The sequence below is a fragment of the Canis lupus genome, chromosome 6 (genome assembly GCF_011100685.1).
Source record: "Canis lupus familiaris isolate Mischka breed German Shepherd chromosome 6, alternate assembly UU_Cfam_GSD_1.0, whole genome shotgun sequence".
Taxonomy (NCBI): domain Eukaryota; kingdom Metazoa; phylum Chordata; class Mammalia; order Carnivora; family Canidae; genus Canis; species Canis lupus.
Window position 1 is genome coordinate 28,081,633 of NC_049227.1, and position 20,914 is coordinate 28,102,546.

The following is a 20,914-nucleotide window of genomic DNA, read 5'->3' on the forward strand; positions in this document are numbered from 1 at the left end:
GCATTTCCATTTTTTTGTCTCTCTGAATTCTCACAACGGCCCTAGGAGGGCGGCTCTGGGGATTTACTGGCCCACTTTACAGATGAGTGAACAGACCAAGGGCAGACCAGCTTAGATCCAGGCCCGCCAGGTGGCTGTGCTCTTCTCCATCCATGCCCTGGGCCTCCCCGCCTCTGAGGGCCTCCCCACCTCCCTCCACCACACTCGTCCTGTCCTGCCCTCTGACTTAGGTCTTCATCTTCCCACCCTGCCCAGGTCCTGGTCCTGTCCAGCGCTTCCAGAAAGGCCAGCGCAGTGGGTGACGTGGTCAACCTGGTTTCCGTGGATGTGCAGCGGCTGACTGAGTGTATCATCTACCTTAACGGGCTGTGGCTGCCAGTCATCTGGATGATTATCTGCTTTGTCTATCTCTGGCAGGTATGCTGTCGTTCAGGGACGTCTGGACAGGGGTATCAATGATCACAGTCATATTGATTATGAGTGTGGAATACTCCCCAGTACCATCCAGGGGTATTTGGTCAGGGTATGTCATGGTTACTGTACATCTCCTCCTACTGCCCTGACCCCGTGGGGCAAGGGGGCCAGGACCCTTTCTGACTTGCTAGCTCGTATCCAGGGCCTAGCACTTCAAACAGTGCCTGACGTGCAGTACATAAATGTTAAATGTTAGGGCCGTCTGGGTGGCTCAGTCGGTTGAGTGTCCTACTCTTGGTTTTGGCTCAGGTCATCATCACCTCATGGGTCGTGAGATCAAACCCTGCAACGGGCTCTGCGCTGAGCAGGGAGCCTGCATGAGGATCCTCTTCCTCTGGCCCTCCCCTTCTCTCATGTGTGCGTGCTCTCTTTCTCTCTCTCAAATAAATAAATAAATCTTTAAGAGTAAATGAATAAATGTTAGATGTTACTATTAGAAAGAGAGAGGGCGAGGAAGGACACTCGGAAAAATGCAGAGCAAATGAGTGGGCAGGCCTCTGACCCAAGAAAATCTGCAGAAGACACAGCCATCACTTTCCTGGCCTTTTGCCAGAAGGTCCCTAACATCAGAAAGTCAGCCTGAAATCTTGTTGACGGGGGTTGGGAGGAATGGACATTGAGTTTGCCACAATTAGATTTTGTAGCAATTTTTTCCAAGTGATATTATTTTTGCCAGTTAAAGCTTCACCTTCTCTTCACCTTTTTCTTTTTTTAAAGATTTTATTTATTTATTCATGAGAAACACAGAGAGAGAGGCAGAGGCACAGGCAGAGGGATAAGCAGGCTCCCTATGGGGAGCCCAGTGTGGGACTCGATCCCAGGACCCCGGGGTCACCACCTGAGCCAAAAGCAGACTCTCAGCCACTGAGCCACCCAGGTGCCCTCTCTTCACCATATTTTTTTTTTTTTTTTTTTTTTAATGATTCTCCCAACCCCGGCTGTTGGGCTGTTTGCCTTCTGGGCACTTCTCCATGTGGCCACTGGGAGGCATGATGGCTGCATAAATGAAACAAACTGGCTGGCTCTGTGGTCCAGATTACAAAATAGTATTCTTAAAGGCTGAGAAGGGAAACTGAGGGCCACGGTGGCCGTAGGAGTGGAGGTGGGGTTTGTCTAGAAACTGGGTGCAGAGGACCTCGGAAGAAATTTCAAACAACCCCTTTGAAATCATTTACCTTACCCCCACCTCCACATTTTCCACACAGAGAAACCAAAGCCAAGAGGGAACATTCCTGTCCCAAAGTCACAAAGCAGGTGTGGGGTAGGGCTGCCAGACAAAATACAGGACGTCCCGTTAAATACATATTTCAGAGAAATTGATTGATTTCTTAGTATAAGTATATCCCAAATATTGCATGGGATATACTTATACTAAGAAGACATTTGCTGTTTTGTCTGAAATTCAAATTTAACTACGAATGCTTCCCCCCCACCCTAAATCAGGCAACCTTGTCAAGGGTGAAATGAAGACTAAGATAATAATTGTATGACACGGGCACTTACTATATGTGATGGGTGATGCTCGACGTCCCTTTCACAGATGGGGACACTACAGCTTAGGGAAGGTAAGTGCCAGTAAGTGCCAGGGTCAGGATTTGAACTCAGACCCTGACCCCAGAGATCCGACTTCAGCATTCTGGCCAGGCGTGCACCCTCGTGACGTACTTGAACACAACCCCACCACCACTGTGTGGGGTGCTTGTTCCCGTCCATGACCAGGAAGGACTCCATCCTCACCAGGCGCCCATCGGCCGCTCTCATCAGCTCCCTTGGAGTCCGTTACCTTAGGACGCTAGTCTGACCAAATCCCTTGGGGTCGTCCAGCTGGGCTCCTGGAGGCATCTGGGGACATCCACCCTCTCTGTCTCCAGCTTCTAGGACCGTCTGCTCTCACTGCCATCGCCGTCTTCATGAGCCTCCTCCCTCTGAATTTCTTCATCACCAAGAAGAGGAAACAGCATCAGGTGTGATATTTGGGGGACGGGACACACTGGGCGGGAAGTGGGAAGGGAAGCCTGCAGGCCACGGGACTGGCACTGGGGCAGGTGCAGGGGGGTGAGGAGCCGAGGGGGGACCGGGTGGTGGGAGCCTTTCCTGTCACCCCTGCCCCCTGCATCTCTGTGGACGGCTGCTCCCCTCGCTCCAAGCACTCAAGCTCCAAGCCAACCGTGGGTCAGCCTTGATGGTCTCTTTTTCTCACATGACGTCCGTCAGCAGATGCATCCAGAATGGTGCCCCTGTCTCACGCTCCCTGGGTCCCCGCCTCTGCCCTCGCCCCGACCCGGACCTTTCCACACATCCCTCTCAGCTCAGAACCCCGGGAGGAAGGAAGATCGGTCTCACATACCCTTTCATACCCTCCTCCTGTCCCTGTGCCATCGCCCCCCTTGGTGAGACAGCCCCAACTCCTCTGCCTGACCTCCGTGTCCCAATGTAGTCCAGCCCAGCCCCCCACCCCGGGTTCCCCCACACTCTCTCTGACCACACTGCCCATCCTCTGGGTCATGCTGTCCCCTTCACCTTCCCCTGTCCACCTCATCCACCCACTCTCTGTGCACCCAGCACCTCCTCACCATAGCTCATGTGTCACTCCCACCTCCAGGAAGCCTTCCGGATGGCACCATGCCCACGCTGGCTCCCGGCTCTCTTTCCCGCTTCCCTGGTCTTTGGGAGCTTCCCTCTGTGATGGCACATCACCTCTCACGCACAAAGAGGGCAGAAGCCCGGGGACAGGAGGGAGGAGGCACCTACAATGGCCCAGGTGCAAGATGACAGTGATCTGGGCCAGGACTGTGTGGCCAGCCCTGCTGAGAGGCAGACCTCCTGGGGCCTGGCGTGGAGGTTGAATCAACAGCAGTAGCTGAAGGTGGAGTGTGATGGTTTGGGGAAGGAGAATTTCTGATGTTTCCCTGCCCTCTGCCCTCTTCTCCCCTCTGGTCCTAGGAAGAGCACATGAGGCAGAAGGATTCCCGGGTGCGGCTCACCAGCTGCATCATCAGGAATATGAAGATGGTCAAGTCCCACGGCTGGGAGGAAGCCTTTCTGGAAAGAGTCCTGCATATCCGGGGCCAGGAGCTGGGCGCCATGAGGACCTCCAGCCTCCTCTTCTCTGTGTCCCTGGTGTCCTTCCAAGTGTCCACGTTTCTGGTGAGGTCCCTCTGGTCCCTCTGCAGAGCATAGACTAAGGGAGGGAGCTCTAGCGTGGGATGAGGTAGGTGGAGCCCCCTGCCCCCCAGCTCCTGGAGCCCTGCTTTGCAGACCACCCCATCCATCCAAGTGTACCTTTCTGGATCCTTCCCTCTGACAGGGATCCTTGCTTTGTGCTGAGTTAGCTAAGCACTTAGACCATTCCCCTGAAGGCGGCAGTGGCCAATAAGGCCTGGCTTTGGCCTGTAGCTGTTGCAGTTTCTAGCCTGGGGATGAGGCAACAGGTGTGGGAAGCTGCGGAGGTAGAGCCCCACGTCCACACTGGCACTGGCTGTCACATGGCTGCAGTGGCCCTGCACTGGGCACAATGCCTGTCCTGTCCTCCATTGCTGCCGCATCGGCCTTCCTAAAGCATGGCTCTGACTGCAGTCACGCTGCTACCAACAAACCTGCAATGACTCAGTGCCCACAAATAAATAAACAATGCAAACTCTTCATAAGATATTCAAGGCTGGTGGCAGGTGGGCCTCAACACCTATTCCCAGAAGGATTAGAACCTCCCCCCACCCTGATCCTGGGGGGTGTCACCAACAGTAGCAACACTCAGAACCACCAGGACCACCACTCAGAACCATGAGAGCTCCCCAGACAGGATCACTGAGTCACCATCACACCAAGCGACCATCAGGTCATCACACCAAGTGACACCTAGAACCGAAACATCTCCAACACCTAGAATTGAACTACCCCCTAGGGACTCCAGAGCCACAGATGCCACCAACGCCCACCGCCCTGCCCTTGGGTGCAGACGATAGCTGCAACCTCGGGTCATCTCCAAAGTGTTCTAGAAACACAAGTGCCCCCCATGTCTAGAACCTCCCAAATGCTACCAAGATCAAATGCACGGTATCCCTAGATGTCTGCAACCAAGAATTTCTGGTCCTCGAACGGGGGCTGCACACACAAGTCCCTTCACCAATACACTCATATTTTTGGTGACACCTACACAGCTGCGTGAACTTGGAATGAGGCATGGGGTGCTAGCAGAATTTCGGGCGAGGGGAGGATGGAGCGGGTTTGGCGACGCAGGCCTCCGGACATGTCTCGCTCGCTCAGCTTCCCGGGCCATGCCCCCAGCTCATTGTCCCCCTCACTCCGCCTGTCCCCCAGGTCGCACTGGTTGTGTTTGCTGTCCATACGCTGGTGGCCGAGGAGAACGCCATGGACGCTGAGAAAGCCTTTGTGACCCTCACGGTCCTCAGCATCCTCAACAAGGCTCAGGTTTTCATGCCCTTCTCCATCAACTCTGTGGTCCAGGTGAGGCAGGGTGCGGGGAAGCCAGCTGGGAGCTGACCGGCAGGGGTGTAGCAGCAGGGCCCCGCCTCCATGCACCCCCACACTGCCCGCAGAGGAGGAGGATGGATGGGGGGAGGGAGGAAGAGGCAGGGAAACGGAGAGGCAGAGGATACAGGATGTGCCAGCATTCCCACCCACTTCTCTCTCTCTTTTTCTTTTTTGAATTAAGATATAATAGGCTTTATTTTTTTATAAATTTATTTTTTATTGGTGTTCAATTTACCAACATATGGAACAACACCCAGTGCTCATCCCGTCAAGTGCCCACCTCAGCGCCCGTCACCCAGTCACCCCCACCCCCTGCCCACCTCCTCTTCCACCACCCCCAGTTCGCCTCCCAGAGTTAGGAGTCCCTCGTGTTCTGTCTCCCTTCTCGTACAAAGCGTCTTTATTTCGATTCTCTTCCCTTGCCATGTCCATGCCCACTGTGCCGTGATGGAGGTGATGGCAAGGTGATGCCAGGCTGAGGCGTCCCTACCCACACGGCCGCCCTAGGTGGACCAAGTCTGGATCCATTTCTGATAATGGCCTGCTGACCTCCTTGGAAAAGCCACCATCCTCCTCCTGGGTCTCACCTGCATGCAGGATGGCAGCCCGATTGTCCCTATTATGCTAGTTAGGGGAGAGTAGCCAGGAGGTCACTGTCACCATCATCATCACCACCTCCATGCACAGTTTCCCATGACCTGGAAAGCTGTGTGCTAAGGCCTTGCCGGTGCCTCGGGCTTGGGACACCAGAAGCCTTTCTACATCCTGAGGCACCAGACACCTGAAGCCCGAGTCCTCTTTTTGGCTCTTTGGGCACCAGTGACCCAGAGCTTTGGTTCCCCCAGGCCCGAGTGTCCTTTGACCGTCTGGCCGCCTTCCTCTGCCTGGAAGAACTGGACCTCAGGGCTGTGGACTTAAGTCCTTCCAGATGCTGTGAGTGCAGAGTTGGCCGGGGGGTGGGGCTATGGAAGGGGTGATGGGACCCGCTACGCTCCTGGAGCCCAGCGACCAAATGCCAGGGTCCCCAGCTGGGGGGCTGCTGGTGACAGGATGGCACCTGCGGATTGGGCCGGCCGCCGTGTAACATGGGGACAGACGCGGAGGCTACTTTCCCCACTCATCCACGGGCACCTCCTGCGTGCCACCCTGGGTGTATAGCCGCGAGCCCTCTAACCGACAGGGTTCTTGCCCTCGTGCGCCAAGTCAGGGAGATAAACCTGGCAAGGTGTTCCTTGAGATAGAAAATAAAATCGGAGAGGTGAGGGGCACAGTTGCATGATGAGACTCAGCAGGCAGGGCTTGTCTGGGTGACCCGCTTCTGCCCCGCAGCTGCTGGGGAGACCTGCATCCGCGTGCACGACGGCACCTTCGCCTGGTCCCGGGAAGGCACGCCCTGCCTGCGCAGGTACAGAAGGGCTTCCCCGGTGACTCCCTTGCCACGGGCAGGAGGAAGATGCAGAGGTTCCAGCAGCTTCCCACATGACAGACAGCACAGGTCTCCAGCCTGGCACCGGAGGCGGGTCCGTCTGCACTGGGGCTGTCAGGGACATCAGTAGAGGTGGCCTCGGCAGAGTTCTGGGGAAGCGAGGCTCCCGGAGATGAAGGAACAGGGAATCCGAGCCCCCCCAGGCCAGGCAGGAGACACCCCCCTGCTCCCCAGGCTGGCCGAGGTGACACCAAGAGAGGCCTGGCCTCATCAGCCGCGTCTGCTTCTCTCCTTCCTGTGTTCCAGGTCACTGTCACCTCCAGGCCCCAATGTTGACTGAGTCTTTGTGACAGAAAACCTCTAGCCAACCCCAACACTCCCGTAAGAAGGGAGAGAGATACGCCAGGCAATATTCATGTCCATTATCATTCAGCCACTCTGCAGTCTTTATTAAATGCTTGCTATATGCCAGTCCCTGCTGGACGCCTGGGGGGCAGAGTGAAGAAAAGAAACAAGGGACTTGCTCTCTTGGGGCTGACATCTGGATGGGGGCCCATCAGTGAGAAATCAGGGGTAGGGGGTGATGCTGGGGGAGAGGCATGTGTAGTAAGGTCACAGTAAAGGGAAGGAAGGAGCCTTGCAAGTGTCTGGGAGAGGAGCTTTCTAGGTGGTGGAAGCAGCAAGTACAAAGGTCCTGAGGCAGGAGTGTGTCTCACCAAGGTTCCTCAACCTCAGCAGCACTGACACTTAGAGCTGGAGACTTCTCTGTTGTAGGTGCTGTGCTGTGCATCATAGGATGTTCAGCAGGACCACCAGTAGCTACCCTCTAGCTTCTAGCAGCAACCCCCAGCGGGTGTGACAAATGACCCTTGGGAGCCAGAGGGCACAATCCCTCCTACTTGAGGACCACTGGCCTCCTGTCTTTGAGGAACTGGAGGTCCGTGTGGCCGAGGCAGAGCAGCCAAGGGACAGAGAAGTAGGAGGTTGGGGGTCCTTCATGAATTGTTGGGACTTTAACTTTGATCCAGAGTGAAATGAGAAGTACTGGAGGGTTTGAGCAAGAGTGTGTCACGATCCCAGGTGGGTTTAACAGGTCCCTCCAGCCACGGCGTGGAGGGTGGGCTACAGCACGTGGGCAGGGGCAGAGTGCAAGCGGTGGGCAGCCTATGGCAATACCCTAGACAAGAGGCAAGGCTGGTGTACCCTCCTGCTACACTAAACTGTGTGTGTGTACATACGTGTATGCAGGCGTTCATATGTGCATATGTGCACCTACAGGTATGTGTATGTTAGAGCAGGTGCAGTGTTTGTGTAAATGTATACATGCATCCATTATTCGTGTGCATGCATGTCGGCGTGTGTGCTCGCGTTTGCACATGTATGTGGTGTGCATGTGCGTGTGCCCTTGTGGGAGGCTGTGTGCATGTGTGTATGTGGTGTAATGAACATGTGCATTATACGTGTGTGCTATGGGAGTGCGCATGGGTGGAGATGCACATGCACACGTATGGGGCAGGAGGGCTGCTCCAGTAGCCAGACGAGGATTGCGAGGGGCCACACTGTTCCACACTTACTCAGGGGGACCTCGGGTCGCGTCACCGTCGGGAAAGGCCAGCTCTGTCCGGGGTCCAGCCCTGCACAGACTCAGGCTGGGCCCAACCCAGGGACATGTCCCTCCTGTGTTGCCAGGATAAACCTCACTGTGCCCCAGGGCCGGCTGCTGGCTGTCGTAGGTGCCGTGGGGTCAGGGAAGTCCTCCCTGCTCTCTGCCCTCCTTGGGGAGCTGTCAAAGGTGGAGGGATCTGTGAGCATCAAGGTGAGGCTGCCCCCTGCCTGTGTGCTAGAATGTTCCCCATCCTAAAAGCCCTCCGGCTCCTTCCCATTCCCCCCATTCCTGCCCCCTCCTCCAGAGCTTCACCTGCCTCCTTCTTCCCTGCTCCTCCCTGCTCCTCCTACCTCTCCAAAACCGCTCCTACCTCCATCCCTATCAGCCTTTTAATGGCTAAAGTGAGTTGCATTTTAGGGTTCCGTGGCTTACGTGCCCCAGGAGGCCTGGGTCCAGAACACGTCCGTGGTAGAGAACGTGTGCTTCAGGCAGAAGCTGGACCCGCTGTGGCTGGAGACAGTTCTGGAGGCCTGTGCCCTGTGGCCAGACGTGAGCGGCTTCCCTGCAGGGGTCCACACCAAAATTGGGGAGCAGGTGAGGGTCTCGGGGCCTTCTTGCCACAGGCAGTCATTGGAGCTGGGGGCCGTTGGCCTCCCTGGCCTGTGGGCCACGTGGTGGGAGGGACAAGACAGGGGAGCAGAGAAATGGGGCAGACACAGGGCCTGGCTCAGGGCCAAACCCAGAGGAAGAGCACAATAAATAGTGCTTAATGGGCAAATGGTTGCAAATAGAGACAAAAGCAGGGGCGTGGCAGGGACCGGGGGTGAGGGGCCCTCGGCTGCTGGGAGTCAGGAGACCTAGGCTCCCGTCCTGCCCTGCCTTTCTGGGTGACTCTGGTCAAAGAGCTTCCCCTCTCTGGGCCTCACCCAAGGGTCTGGGGCAGAGATGTCCCATAGACTGGACAGACGCACCTGGAGCTGTGGACTGGGCAGGGCTCAGCAAACTGTGACCCACGGGTCAGATCCAATCCACCGAGAGTTTTGTAAATGGGGTCTTCGGGGACACAGCCATGCCCATTCATCTACCGGACAGTCCAAGGCTGCTTTTGCATGACGGGGGCAGAGGCGAGCAGTGGTCTTAGAGACTGGAGTTAAACTAGTTACCATCGGCCCCTTGCAGAACAAGTTTGCCCCCCACCCCCTAGGTGGCATTTGAGAGTGCAAAGGTAGGAGCTGCTAATAAATGAGTGGGCTTCCTGGTGAGAAGACAGGGCCCAGGAGAGGGTCTAGAGAAGCCCCTGTGTGGGCCGAGCCCCGATGGGTGGCTGAGGAGTGTCCAGCGAGGAGGATGGGCACCTGGAAGCCAGGGGAGGGTGTTTCAGGAGGAAGGAGTGGCTGCTGCCCTCCACCTGTGTCCCACTGTCACATCCTCAAGGGAACCCGTGTGCCCCCGAAACTCACCCTCCCCACTGCCCAGAGCTCCATCCCTCCAGAGCTCAGATCCCAAACCTTGGTGTCATCCTTGATTTTCCTCTTTTCCATACACGCATACATTTGATCCATCAGCAAATCCTGTTGGGTCCACCTTCCAGGAGTGTTCTGGTATCATCCCCCATCAGTTCCCCCTCCCATGTGGCTGCCCTGCTTCTCTCTGTCCTCACACTGGATAGGCCAATGCCAGTGCAGCAGCTAAAGGGATTCTGTTCAAATGTAGGACAGAGCACATCCTTCCTCTGCTTGGAATCTTCCAAGGTCTTCCCATCGCCCTCAGAGTCAAAGCCAAAGTCCTGATAGTCAGCAACAAGGCTTCTCAAGGTCTAGCCCCACTTACCTCCCTGACCCCATCTCCTCTCTGTGATCCCCCCTTCCCTGTTTCACTCCAGCCACGTGGATCTCCATGATGTTCATTAAACACCCAGAGCACATTCCTACCTCAGGGCCTTTGCACCTGCTATTCTTTCTGCTTGTAAAGCTCTTTCCCACAGGTCCACATGCCTCATCCCTCACGTCTGTTAGGTCTCAACTCAAATGTCCCCTTAGTGGAGAGGCCTTACCTGACCACCTTTCTCCACACAGCAGCCCTGTTCATGCTGGTTCAGCAAACACACTAATGCTGCTTTATTATTCTTCAGAGCACGTAACACCTTCCCATAGGTGATGTATTTTTACTTGTTTATCTATTGATTATGTGTCTCTCACCTCACCCTCGTTAGAATGTAAGAGTGCCTTCCATGAGAGCAGGGACTGGCTCTTGTTCATTGCTGTATCCCCGGAGCCTAGAAAACAGAGTGTATCATAGCCATGGGGAAAATGTGAGTGGAATGAATTAATGAATGAATGAAAATAAGGACTGACAGGCTAGCACTGGGTTGTACAACAGAGAGATGACTGGTGTCCCTGAGGAATGAGGTATCATACGGTAGAGAAATGAGAACACGAGCCAGACTCAAGGGAGTAGTGGCTGGGAGGAGAAGAGGTAGGTGTGGAGCGTGCAGCCACCCCCTCCAGGAAGCCTGGCTGGAAAGGGGGAAGCGAGGCTGGGCAGAGGCTGAGGGGGATGCTGGCTTGACAGCAAGTGTTGGAAGCTGGGACGTGGCCCTGGGGGGACATGCAGAGTGAATTGGCCCTCACTCTGATGAGCAGGTGTTACACCCAGGCCCCTGCCCCTCCTGTGGCCACAGGGCATGAATCTGTCTGGGGGCCAGAAGCAGCGGCTGAGCCTGGCCCGGGCCGTGTACAGCAAGGCCGCTGTGTACCTGCTGGATGACCCCCTGGTGGCCCTGGATGCCCACGTTGGCCAGAGCGTCTTTAACCAGGTCATCGGGCCCGGCGGGCTGCTCCACGGAACGGTAAGTTCGGGAAAATGTGTCAAAGGCTGCAGGGCAGAGGCAGGGGAGGACCTGACCCCAGCCTGTCTCACCACCGCTCTCCTCGAGGCTCTCCTTCCTCTGTAATAGTCAGCTTTTGCTCTGCTGATGCTGAGTGACAAGCAACCCCCAATCACAGTGGCTTACAACAGCAGTTGTTCTTGCTTTTGGGTCTGGGATGAGGCTCCTCTGCCTCAGGTCACTGACCAGGTCCAGGTTCAGGTGGAGCCTGTGTGTCTTCTTATTCCAAGACACAGTTTGAAGGAGACCCTCTATTTCTCTACTGGGATGTGGAGAAAGAGGGTGAGAGTACAAGAAAGGGGGCTCTCTCCACCCTGAGCCCCAGGACACTGCCTGACACTCCCCCCCCCCAACCCCTGGCTCTGGAGGACTGGTCATACACGTGAGTGTGACTCAGCCCTTCCCTGCCCAGACACGGATTCTCGTGACCCATGCGCTCCATGTTCTGCCCCAAGCTGATTGGATCGTGGTGCTGGAAGATGGAGCCATTGCAGAGATGGGTCGCTACCAGGAGCTTCTGCACAGGAAGGGGGCCCTGGTGGGTCTTCTGGATGCAGCCAGACAGCCAGGAGACAGAGGAGATGGAGGTACTAGCTAGGCTTGGCCAGTTCTCTGGGCCTGGCTCCTGCCACCCTTGGGAAGAAGGCTCCAAGGATCCCACTGGCGTGGCTGGAATGCTCTGGCCACAGCCTTCATGGTGGCCCAGGCCTGGAAGCAGACAGCTCTCTGAAGAGGCCACCTATCCCCTCAGTTAGAGCCAGTGTCACCTTCTCTGAACCAGGGACTGTGCTAAGTGCAGTGATTATTTCATTAGATCTTCACAACATGCCCACGAGGCACATGCAGTCATTGCTGCCATGTTACTGATGAGCAAACTGGGCAAAGACAATTCGATTTTCCAAGGTCACAGGATTAGAACTTGGGTATGTTCATATCTGAAGTCTATGTTCCTAACTGCTACAGAGGCTGAGCGAGATGGTCACTTGGTGGCTAGAGGCCAGAAGGCCCACGACACGCTAGGTGGGGCTTCTAATAACCAGAAAACACAGCGAGTGCTGGAAAGATGACCATGCATTGGAAGTGAAGCCACCGATGTGAACTCCCCCACAGTGGGTGGCACCTCCCATGCATTAGCTCATTTAATCATCCCAATGACCCTGTGAGGTCAGGGCCATCTTTACCTCCATTTTACAGATGGGAAAACCAAGGGCCAGAAGTGAAGGAACTAGCCCAAGCTTACATGGCCTCTAAATGGTGGTACTGGGATTTGAACCCAAGCAGCCTGACTCCAGAGTATGTGCTTTTTCATGAGTAGGCAGGATGCTGTCCTTCACCCCCACATTCCCCATGACACCATGACAAAGCAAGGATGCGCAGCCAGGTGCCCCCATCCCCAGGGTCTGCCTTGCCAGGAAACATCTGTTGAGCATTGGCCCACCCTGGTAAAAATCCCAAGTGTTGACTCACCATGTCACCATCCTGGAGCTTGGAGATGGAACCCGCCTGGTCTGGGTGACAGTCAGAGGGAGGTTCCCCCCTGGGGGAGGTGACTCTGAGGTTGGGTGGGAGTCACCTAGAAAAGAACATTCCAGGAACAAGGAATTGCTTGGGCAGGGCTGCTGGGGGGAACCTGGGGCAGTTTGCTGTGTACAGTGTTTGCTACTGTTTTTCTAGCCCCAAGTTCATAGCAGGTGTGCCATGATATCTGCTGAGTGAATGAATGAATGAATGAGTGATTGAAGGAATAATGTTCCCAGAAGATCCCAGTGAGGATTGAGAGAAGTTGCAAGAGCCAGATGGAAGGAAACAGATGCTCAGACAAGTTAAGGCCATACGGTCAACTTTGGGTGGCAAAGCTAGCATCTGGACCCCGAGTGCTGACCCCCATCACGTGACAGGACTCTGTTGACCTTGCAGAAACAGAACTCATGACCAATGCAGAGGACCCCAGAGGCCCTGCTGGAAGCGAGCAGCCTGTAGGTGGACCCGAGAGGTGAGTCCACTGTGATGCTGAGTGCTGGGGGAGCATGGGCAGAGGCTGAGGCAGGGTGGCTGTGTCACCAACTGCCTCTCAGGCGGGTAAGGGGAGCCAAGATGATTCTGGACCCCCCCAGAGTACCTGCCATGGGGCTCAGCTGTGGGATAATTCACCAAAAACTATTGGATAATCAATTGGCTACAATGATTAAGTCCTCAAGTGGCCAGTTCATAGAATGACCAGTGTGTCCTCAAGTATGATGAATGCCTTACAGTTTGTCAGGTTGTCTCATGGCCGGGGAGGGGCAGGGCTGATTGCAAAGCAAGATCCTCACCATTGTTAATGACATGCCTGGTCCTGTCGCTCATCATGCTTTGACAGGCTTGCCACACAAAGGGCTTGAGTCTACACTCATGGGATCACTTGGCACAGGCCAGAACACATAGGTGGGGGGGGTCACCAGAAGGCCTGCTGTCCCCCTTTCTCTGGCCCCCTCTGGATAGGCCATAGCCGGACTCATTGTGGGCTGTCTGCAGCCGAGGAGCCCAGCCAACATGGTGCTCTCTCTTTTTTATGGAAAGTGATTTTGTAAAACAGAACAACAGACCACTGGGCACCAGGAAGTGTGAGCTTAAGTGACTATAGTTGGGGGACTGTTGGGGGATCTTGAGGGTCCTTGGTCCCTGGGAGCAAGTACAGGCTGGCACAATGCCTCCCCATGCCAGCTAGCCTCCCAGAGCGCTCCTGGTCACATACTGGGCAATCCCACTTGTCTTCACAGTGCATGGTAATCCTAAGTAAGATGAGAGAGAAAGACAGATAGACATGTACATAGGTGAATATATAGCTAGACAAGAGATCAATAAATGGTGGATAGATAGATGATTGATTGTAGAGACTAACCGCATTTTACAGCTGAAGAAACTGAGGCAGACAGCTAAGTCAGCCTCCTGTGGCTTCACGGTCAGCAGGTGGCAATTGGCATTTAAGATTGAGGCAGCCCACCCATCCATAGATGAAAGGAACACACAAGAAGTCCTCAACATTGAATTGTGCGACAGTGACACTCTGGCCACCTGGAATGACAAATCGGAGTGTAAACAGCACAGGCAGAATGATTGTAGCAAAGCTTAAGGCAAAACAAAAACTCTGAAAAACCAAGTTCCGAAGTTGGACACATGAAGCTCATTCAGTGACACGGCATCTGGAGAACAGGCTTGCTCGCCTCTGGGGTAGGGGACGGCACTCAGGGAGGACGGAGCACTGCTAGTTGAACGAATGAGTGAATGAATGAGTGAGTGGAGAGCGTACCTCAGGGTTCGTTGGCGACCAGTGGCCGGGAGGGCTGGGCGCACACAGCCCGTGGACAGGGACCCTGATGTGTCCTCATTTCCTCTCAATGGCAGGTCCGTGAAGTTAGTCCCTGAGAAGGACGGGACCACTTCAGAGGCCCAGACAGGGGCTCCCCTAGCTGGTCCCGAGTGGGCAGGACGGCCAGCAGGAGAGGACGGCACGCAGAATGGCAGGGTAACACCGGCTGCTCCCTCCCCTTTGCATCCAAGGCTACAGCTCCCACCACCCCCCCCACTGGCCCCCCAGGGCTCGAGGCCTCCCATCAGGTACGGGAGCGGAGGAGCGGAGGGACTCACTTTTATTGAACACCTGCTGCATGCCAAGCAAGACTCGAGGTGCTTCATATTTCTTAATGCTCACAACCCCCCTAAAATTAGACGGCGATAGCTCCATTTTAGGGATGAAGAAACTGAGGTCTGGAAATGTTTGTCTGTGTTCTCATAGCTAGCACGGGACCACCCGGGGACTCAAATCCAGGAGAGCCAGAATCTGCAGCTTGTACTATTTCTTTTCTTCTGTGCTGCTTTGTCCACCCATCCACCCACCTACCTACTCACTCATTCCTGTTGCTCTACCTTTCCTCCCATTCACCACTCACCCCCTCCCTCCTTCTCACCCATCCATCTACCTACCCATCTACCTGCTCATCTATTCATCTCACTCAACCCCCCACCCATTCACTCATCCAGCCATCCACTTACTATCATCTACCCATCCACCCACTTATCCATGCAGTACCCATCTTCCATCTATCTAGCCATCTACCTACTCTCCATCCATCCATCCATCCATCCACCCACCCATCTACCCATGCACCCACTTATCCACCCACCTACCCATCTATCCACCTTGTACCCACTTATCCATCCATCCACCCTCCTATCCATATACTCATCTTCCATCTATCTACCCATTCATCCACTTGCCCATCCTTCCATCAACTCACCTATGCACCCACTCAACTACAGACTTACTCATTTATTCTCCCATTCACCCATCTACCCATTTATTCACCCACTCACCCAATCACCCATTATCCCACCCGACCATCCACTCACTTATCCACCCAGAAAACATTTACAGAACTCCCACGGCCAGGAAATGTCTATGCTGTGGTGGAGATTGCACACTAGTGAAGGGAGACAAGCAGCAAACAATGAGACTACCAAGCAAAGTGATAAATGATAAATGCTATAAAAAATAAAGAAGGGCAATGAGATGGGGACCAGCCAACGGAGGGTCAGGAGCCTACTTGGGTTGAGATGCTCTGAGGAGTGACACTTAGCTGAGCCCTAAAGCAAGAGACCAGCCTCAGATAGAGCAGGGGGAGAGCATTACAGGCAGAGGGAACAACAGGTGCAAGGGCTCTGAGGTGAGAAAGAGCTTAGGGTGCCAGAGGAAAAAGGGGATCCCAGAAGACCAGCAGACAGTGAGTAGGAGGTAAGGTCAGAGACATAGACTAGAGGTTTGGTATTTCTTCTGAGAGCAAGAGAAAGCCATGAGCAGGTCAGCAACAGCAAGATGGGGTCAGGATGATGTTTCCAGAAGTTTGCTCTGGCTGTGGCCACATGAAGAACTTCAGATTCATGGGAGCTGGACCTAAAGCAAACATCTTAACCTCTTCATGCCTCAGTTTCCTTATCTGTCAGGTGGGAATTCTGATGGGGGCAGAGACACGTGCCGGTCCCGCAGGATGTGTTCAGTAAATTACTCCCAAGCCAGAAAGTGCCACAGCCTGTCATCTTCTCGGCTGACAGGCCCTCTGAGGGTTCTGCAGAGGAAGAGGGCCTGGAGGCCGGTGGGGCTGAGGGAGAGACGTACTCCAGGTGGGAGGCCCAGAGGAGGGACCCGTAAGGTCTGCATCGTGTTCCATGTGCCCAGCCGATGTGTTTTGAGAGCCTCACCTGGTCTTTCCCCGCCTCACCTCCCTCTGCCCCCACCACCCCCACCTGCACTACAGGTGAAGGCCACCATGTACCTGAGCTACTTCCAGGCTGTGGGTGTTCCCCTCTGTGTCTACGCTCTCTTCCTCTTCCTCTGCCAGCAAGTGGCCTCCTTTTGTCACGGTTACTGGCTGAGCCTGTGGGCGGACGATCCCACCGTGGACGGGCGGCAGACGCAGGCAGCTTTGCGGGGCTCGATCTTCGGGATCCTGGGCTGCCTTCAAGGTACCCCTCACCCTCCATCCTCCCAGCCTCCCTCCGAGTGCTCAGGGCTCCCTGGCCTGCCCGTCCCTGGCTTACCCTGCCCTTCATGACCATCTGTGCCAACCTCCTGGGCCCAAATGCATCCTTCAGATAAAGCTTGGGGGTGGGGGGGGACATGGCCCATCCCTCCCCTCCTGGGGCCCCCAGAGTCTCTGCCAGACTCATCAGCAAATGCAGAATCCTGGCCCCCAGATGTTGGGGACAGCTGAGGACTGGGGTGAGGACAGGCCAACTGCAGTGTTTAGATTGGCCAGGGGTCCAATCTGCCCGGCCCCAGAGACAGGGAGCAAGCTGGCGGCATCCCAAGTCCGTAGATCAGACGGGGAGGAAGTGGGCATGTGAGTTCCCTAGGACTGACACAAATAGCCACACACCTGGGAGCTCAGAACAACAGAAACTTAACTCCCACAGCCCTGAAGCCAGAAGCCCCCAAACCAAGCTCTCAGCAGGACTGGTTCTTCTCAGAGGCTCTGGGGGAGCAACGCTCCCATGCCTCTCTCCTAGCTTCTGCTGGGGGCCAGCAATCCTTGGCTTGTTGTGTCTTTGCCTGTCTTCACACCACCTCCTCTGTGTCTCTGGATGTCTTCTCGTAAGGACACTAGTCATTGGATTTAGAAGCCACCCTATATCCAAGGTGGTATCATCTCAAGCTCTTTCACTGAAAACCTCTCCAAAGATCCCATTTCCAAATAAGTTCACATCCTGAGGTTCCTGGTGGACATATATTTGGAGGGTGGGAGGCATAATATTCAACCTGCTAGAGGGGGGGGTTCCATTGAGGGATTATCAGGAGGGTCAAATCATAAGTTGTCTACCATGGGGGGTTGGGAGGTGGTCTCAGCTCTCATGCTCTGATACCTCTCTCTCCCCAGCCGTTGGGCTGTTTGCCTCCATGGCCATGGTGCTCCTAGGGGGGATCCGGGCATCCAGCCTGCTTTTCCAGAGACTTCTGTGGGATGTGATGCGGTCTCCCATCGGCTTCTTTGAGCGGACCCCCATCGGGAACCTACTGAATCGCTTCTCCAAAGAGACAGACATAGTTGATGTGGACATCCCAGACAAACTCCGGTCCTTGCTGATTTATGTCTTTGGACTCCTGGAGGTCAGCCTGGTGGTGACAGTGGCCACCCCTCTGGCTATGGTGGCCATCCTGCCGCTGCTGGTCTTCTATGCTGGGTTTCAGGTAGGGAGAGATTGAGGAGGTTCCGGGGCTCAGCTCAGGTCACCTCATCCAGTCCCCTGTCTCTGGGCAGCATTCTGTGTAGGAGGTTCTGCACAATGGGCATCCAGGGGCCGTCCCTAGAAGAATCCCAGAGGCAGAGACACCACAATTTATTTCCAACACCCTATACTCGTCTGTCTCCCAATGGTCCACGTCAAAGTTCTTAATAGCTAAGATTTTGTCCTGTGGCTGCTGCTGAAATCAGCTTCATCTTTTCCAGTTATCTGGACACCACGAAGCCACTGCAAGGTCTCAGAGACTGCAGCATTAAGTTTGACTCTTCCAGTTGCCAGAGAAATTGTTTCTTTAGCTTTATTTTTATTTTTTTCAAGATTTTATTTATTTATTCATGAGAGACACAGAGAGGCAGAGACACAGGCAGAGGGAGAAGCAGGCTCCCTGCAGGGGGCCCAGTGCGGGACTCGATCCTGGGACTGGGATCACGCCCTAAGCCAAAGGCCGACCCTCATCCGCTGAGCCACCCAGGCATCCCATTTCATTAGCTTTAAACAAAAGGATAGAATTTAATGACTGACACCCCTAAAGTGCAGGGTGGGCCAGTTGTCACCAGGATGCTGTATAGTCTCTCCATGTCTTTGCTCAATGGGGCTCAAAGTGTGGTCTCAGAACAGCAGCATCAGTACCAGCCGGGAGCTAGTTAGAAAGGCATGTTCTCGGGCCCCATCCAAGACTTACAGACTCAGCTATTGTGGAAATGGAGCCCAGAAATCTGGGTTTTAACAAACCCCTCAGGTAACCCTGGTGCACGCTAATGTTTAAGAACCGCTGGCTTTAGTCTACTTGGCCTGATTTTGCACACACTCTCTTTCCGTGCTCCTGGCAACCCTGTGCTCCCAGCATCCCCCTCAGCAACACCAGCACAAAGTAACCTGTTCTCCAGCTCGGCATTCGTATGTCAGACCCAGGAAAGATTAGAGTTGCCTACTTCGGGGCATGTGTTTATCCCTGGGCTAATCAGAGCGACCAAAGGGATGGCTACCCCAACCAGCTAGGCTGTGTCATGCCACCACCTCCACCATCTGGTCCCATGGTTGAACTCCACTCCCCAAGCCCCACCCCAGGAAATCAGAAATAGAGTAGAAAGAACCATGGTAGCCAGACAAAAACCACAACCACCACTATCTTCTCTGTGTCTTCTTGACTTGGGGAGGGACAGCTTTAGGGTAGGGCAAAGGTGGGTTTGAATCCAGGCCCTGCCACTTACTTGCCATAGAGACCTGAACCAGCCACTTTATCTCTCTGGGCCTCAGGTGTTCTCATCTGTAAACCGTGAAGCCCACTAACGCCCAGCTCATGTTAATAAATACTGTTTGTAAAGAGCCTAGCACACAGCCTGGGTGTTCAGCAAATGCACACCCTCTCTGGCTGCGCACACACTGCAACCCCAAACCAAATAACACCTCATATTATTTGTGGATTGTTATGTTCCCAGAGCCTGCCATGGAAGCTTGACTTATGTGAATGAATTCTGCTTGGCCAACTGTCTTCTTTGTCCTTTATGGTCTTGTTCCCCTACTGACTGGCCCTGAGTGAAGCAGTTGGCCTAAGACCTGGGAATGAGACAGCCTAGTTGCATGGATGGAGTGATTTCTCAATCCTGGCTGTACATTAGAATCACCCAGAAGTTTTTTTTTTAATACCAAGGCCAAGGGAACCCCACCAGATTTAATAGTTCTGGAATGGGGCACTGGATGGTTTTTGAGCTTCCTAGGTGATCTTAAAAAGAACCACGTAACTCTGATTCTGTAAGGAGATGGGAGCCCAGAGAGGGAAAGCGACTAGCCCAAGGTCATACAGCAAGCTGAAACTCTGTACTTGAGGCTCCCCTGTGCTCCTCAAACTACCTGTCTCAATCTGTGACTTCTCCCGTCCTCACCTGTTCTCGCTTCAGAGCCTATATGTGGCCAGCATATGCCAGCTCCGACGCCTGGAGTCAGCCAGGCACTCGTTCGTGTGCTCCCACGTGGCCGAGACGTTCCAGGGCAGCGTAGTGGTCAGAGCCTTCCAGGCCCAGTGCCGTTTTGTGGCTCAGAATGACACACACGTGGATGAAAGCCAGAGAGTCAATTTCCCACGGCTGGTGGCTGACAGGTACGAAGAGCCTTGGGGCAGAGAAGGCCCTGTACTACAAACACATCTGTGTCCCCAGAGAGTGAGACCCAGTGTCCTACTGTGCAGCCAGAGAGATCATGTGGCCTGCCCAAGGTCACATAGTCAGGGATAAAACCAAGGCTACGTACCATGTGGGTGCATTTGGGAGCATGGCCTGAGGAGTCCACAGCCGCAGAGGGGCAGCAGGTACAGGGGGCAGCCGAAGGGAAGAAGCCGCTGTTGCCTTGGTGATAGAGCAGCTACATAAGCATCCCCAGCCTCCTTTCAGTAACAAAGTGTCTGAGCACAGACAGACATGGGCTCAAATCCCAGCTCTGCAACTTCCTAGCTGGGCCATCCCAGGCAGGTTATGTACCTCTCTGAGCCTCCTTTGTCAAAGGGGGACGGCATTCACGGGGTGGCCTCAGGATCCAATATGTGCACTCAGCTGGTGCTTGTAACATGCTTACCGCATGTCCAGCCCGGTTCTGAGCGCTCTACATGGATGTATTCACTTAGTCCTATGAATAACCCACGAGGCAGAGGCTGTTCTGGAGAGGGTAGACCTCAGGCATAGAGATTAAGGGACTTGCCCAGGGCCGCACAGCAAACACGTGGTGGAGTCAGGCTTCACATCCAGGCACCCTGGTGCCACAGTGTGGAGAGGGCAAGCACACAGTAAGAACTCAATAAATGTGAATTCCTTTCTCCTTTATGCCCTGGGTCCCTGGCCAGCTGTGGCTCTCAGGCCCTGGGGCTGTGGGCAGTGTCTCAATCCCGTATGCCTTCTGGATGACCTATTCCACCTCTTCCTGGGGTAAACCGAGGGAGGAAAGACCTCACGGACATCTAGAATGCACCTACTATGTGGAGGGCCCAGGGATTTCTGTGCCACATGTGGCATATCTCATTTAATCCTCTCAAGTGTAAGGAGCCAGGTGTCATCTCATTCCACAGATGGTTCCACTGGGATTTGAGGAAACAAAGGGACTGTCTCAAGGTCAGCCGTCTAGGAAGCGGCTTCTTTATTCATTTGTTGGCCACTTTGCTGAAAACCCATGACCTGCTGGGGAAGGTTTGTGTTTCCTGGTCAGAGCACCGTGGCTTCAAAGACCTATGTGTGTGGACTTAGGCAACTACCTACTTCTGAGCCTTAGT

The 20,914-nt window shown here is 54.5% G+C and overlaps 1 protein-coding gene across 4 annotated transcripts in view; it reads left to right on the forward strand.

Moving 5' to 3' along the window:
* Positions 1-20,914, forward strand: part of ABCC6 (ATP binding cassette subfamily C member 6) — a 48,867-nt gene that overhangs the window by 19,866 nt on the left and 8,087 nt on the right. For all 4 annotated transcript variants that reach the window (XM_038540256.1, XM_038540259.1, XM_038540258.1 and 1 more), the window contains exons 10-24: positions 256-417; positions 2,346-2,438; positions 3,418-3,621; positions 4,792-4,938; positions 5,811-5,898; positions 6,295-6,370; positions 8,081-8,207; positions 8,415-8,591; positions 10,678-10,845; positions 11,297-11,471; positions 12,802-12,877; positions 14,269-14,389; positions 16,176-16,383; positions 17,295-17,605; positions 19,557-19,756. In XM_038540256.1, coding sequence (XP_038396184.1) covers positions 256-417; positions 2,346-2,438; positions 3,418-3,621; positions 4,792-4,938; positions 5,811-5,898; positions 6,295-6,370; positions 8,081-8,207; positions 8,415-8,591; positions 10,678-10,845; positions 11,297-11,471; positions 12,802-12,877; positions 14,269-14,389; positions 16,176-16,383; positions 17,295-17,605; positions 19,557-19,756 — 2,333 coding nt within the window. The remainder of the gene's footprint in view (positions 1-255; positions 418-2,345; positions 2,439-3,417; positions 3,622-4,791; positions 4,939-5,810; positions 5,899-6,294; positions 6,371-8,080; positions 8,208-8,414; positions 8,592-10,677; positions 10,846-11,296; positions 11,472-12,801; positions 12,878-14,268; positions 14,390-16,175; positions 16,384-17,294; positions 17,606-19,556; positions 19,757-20,914) is intronic.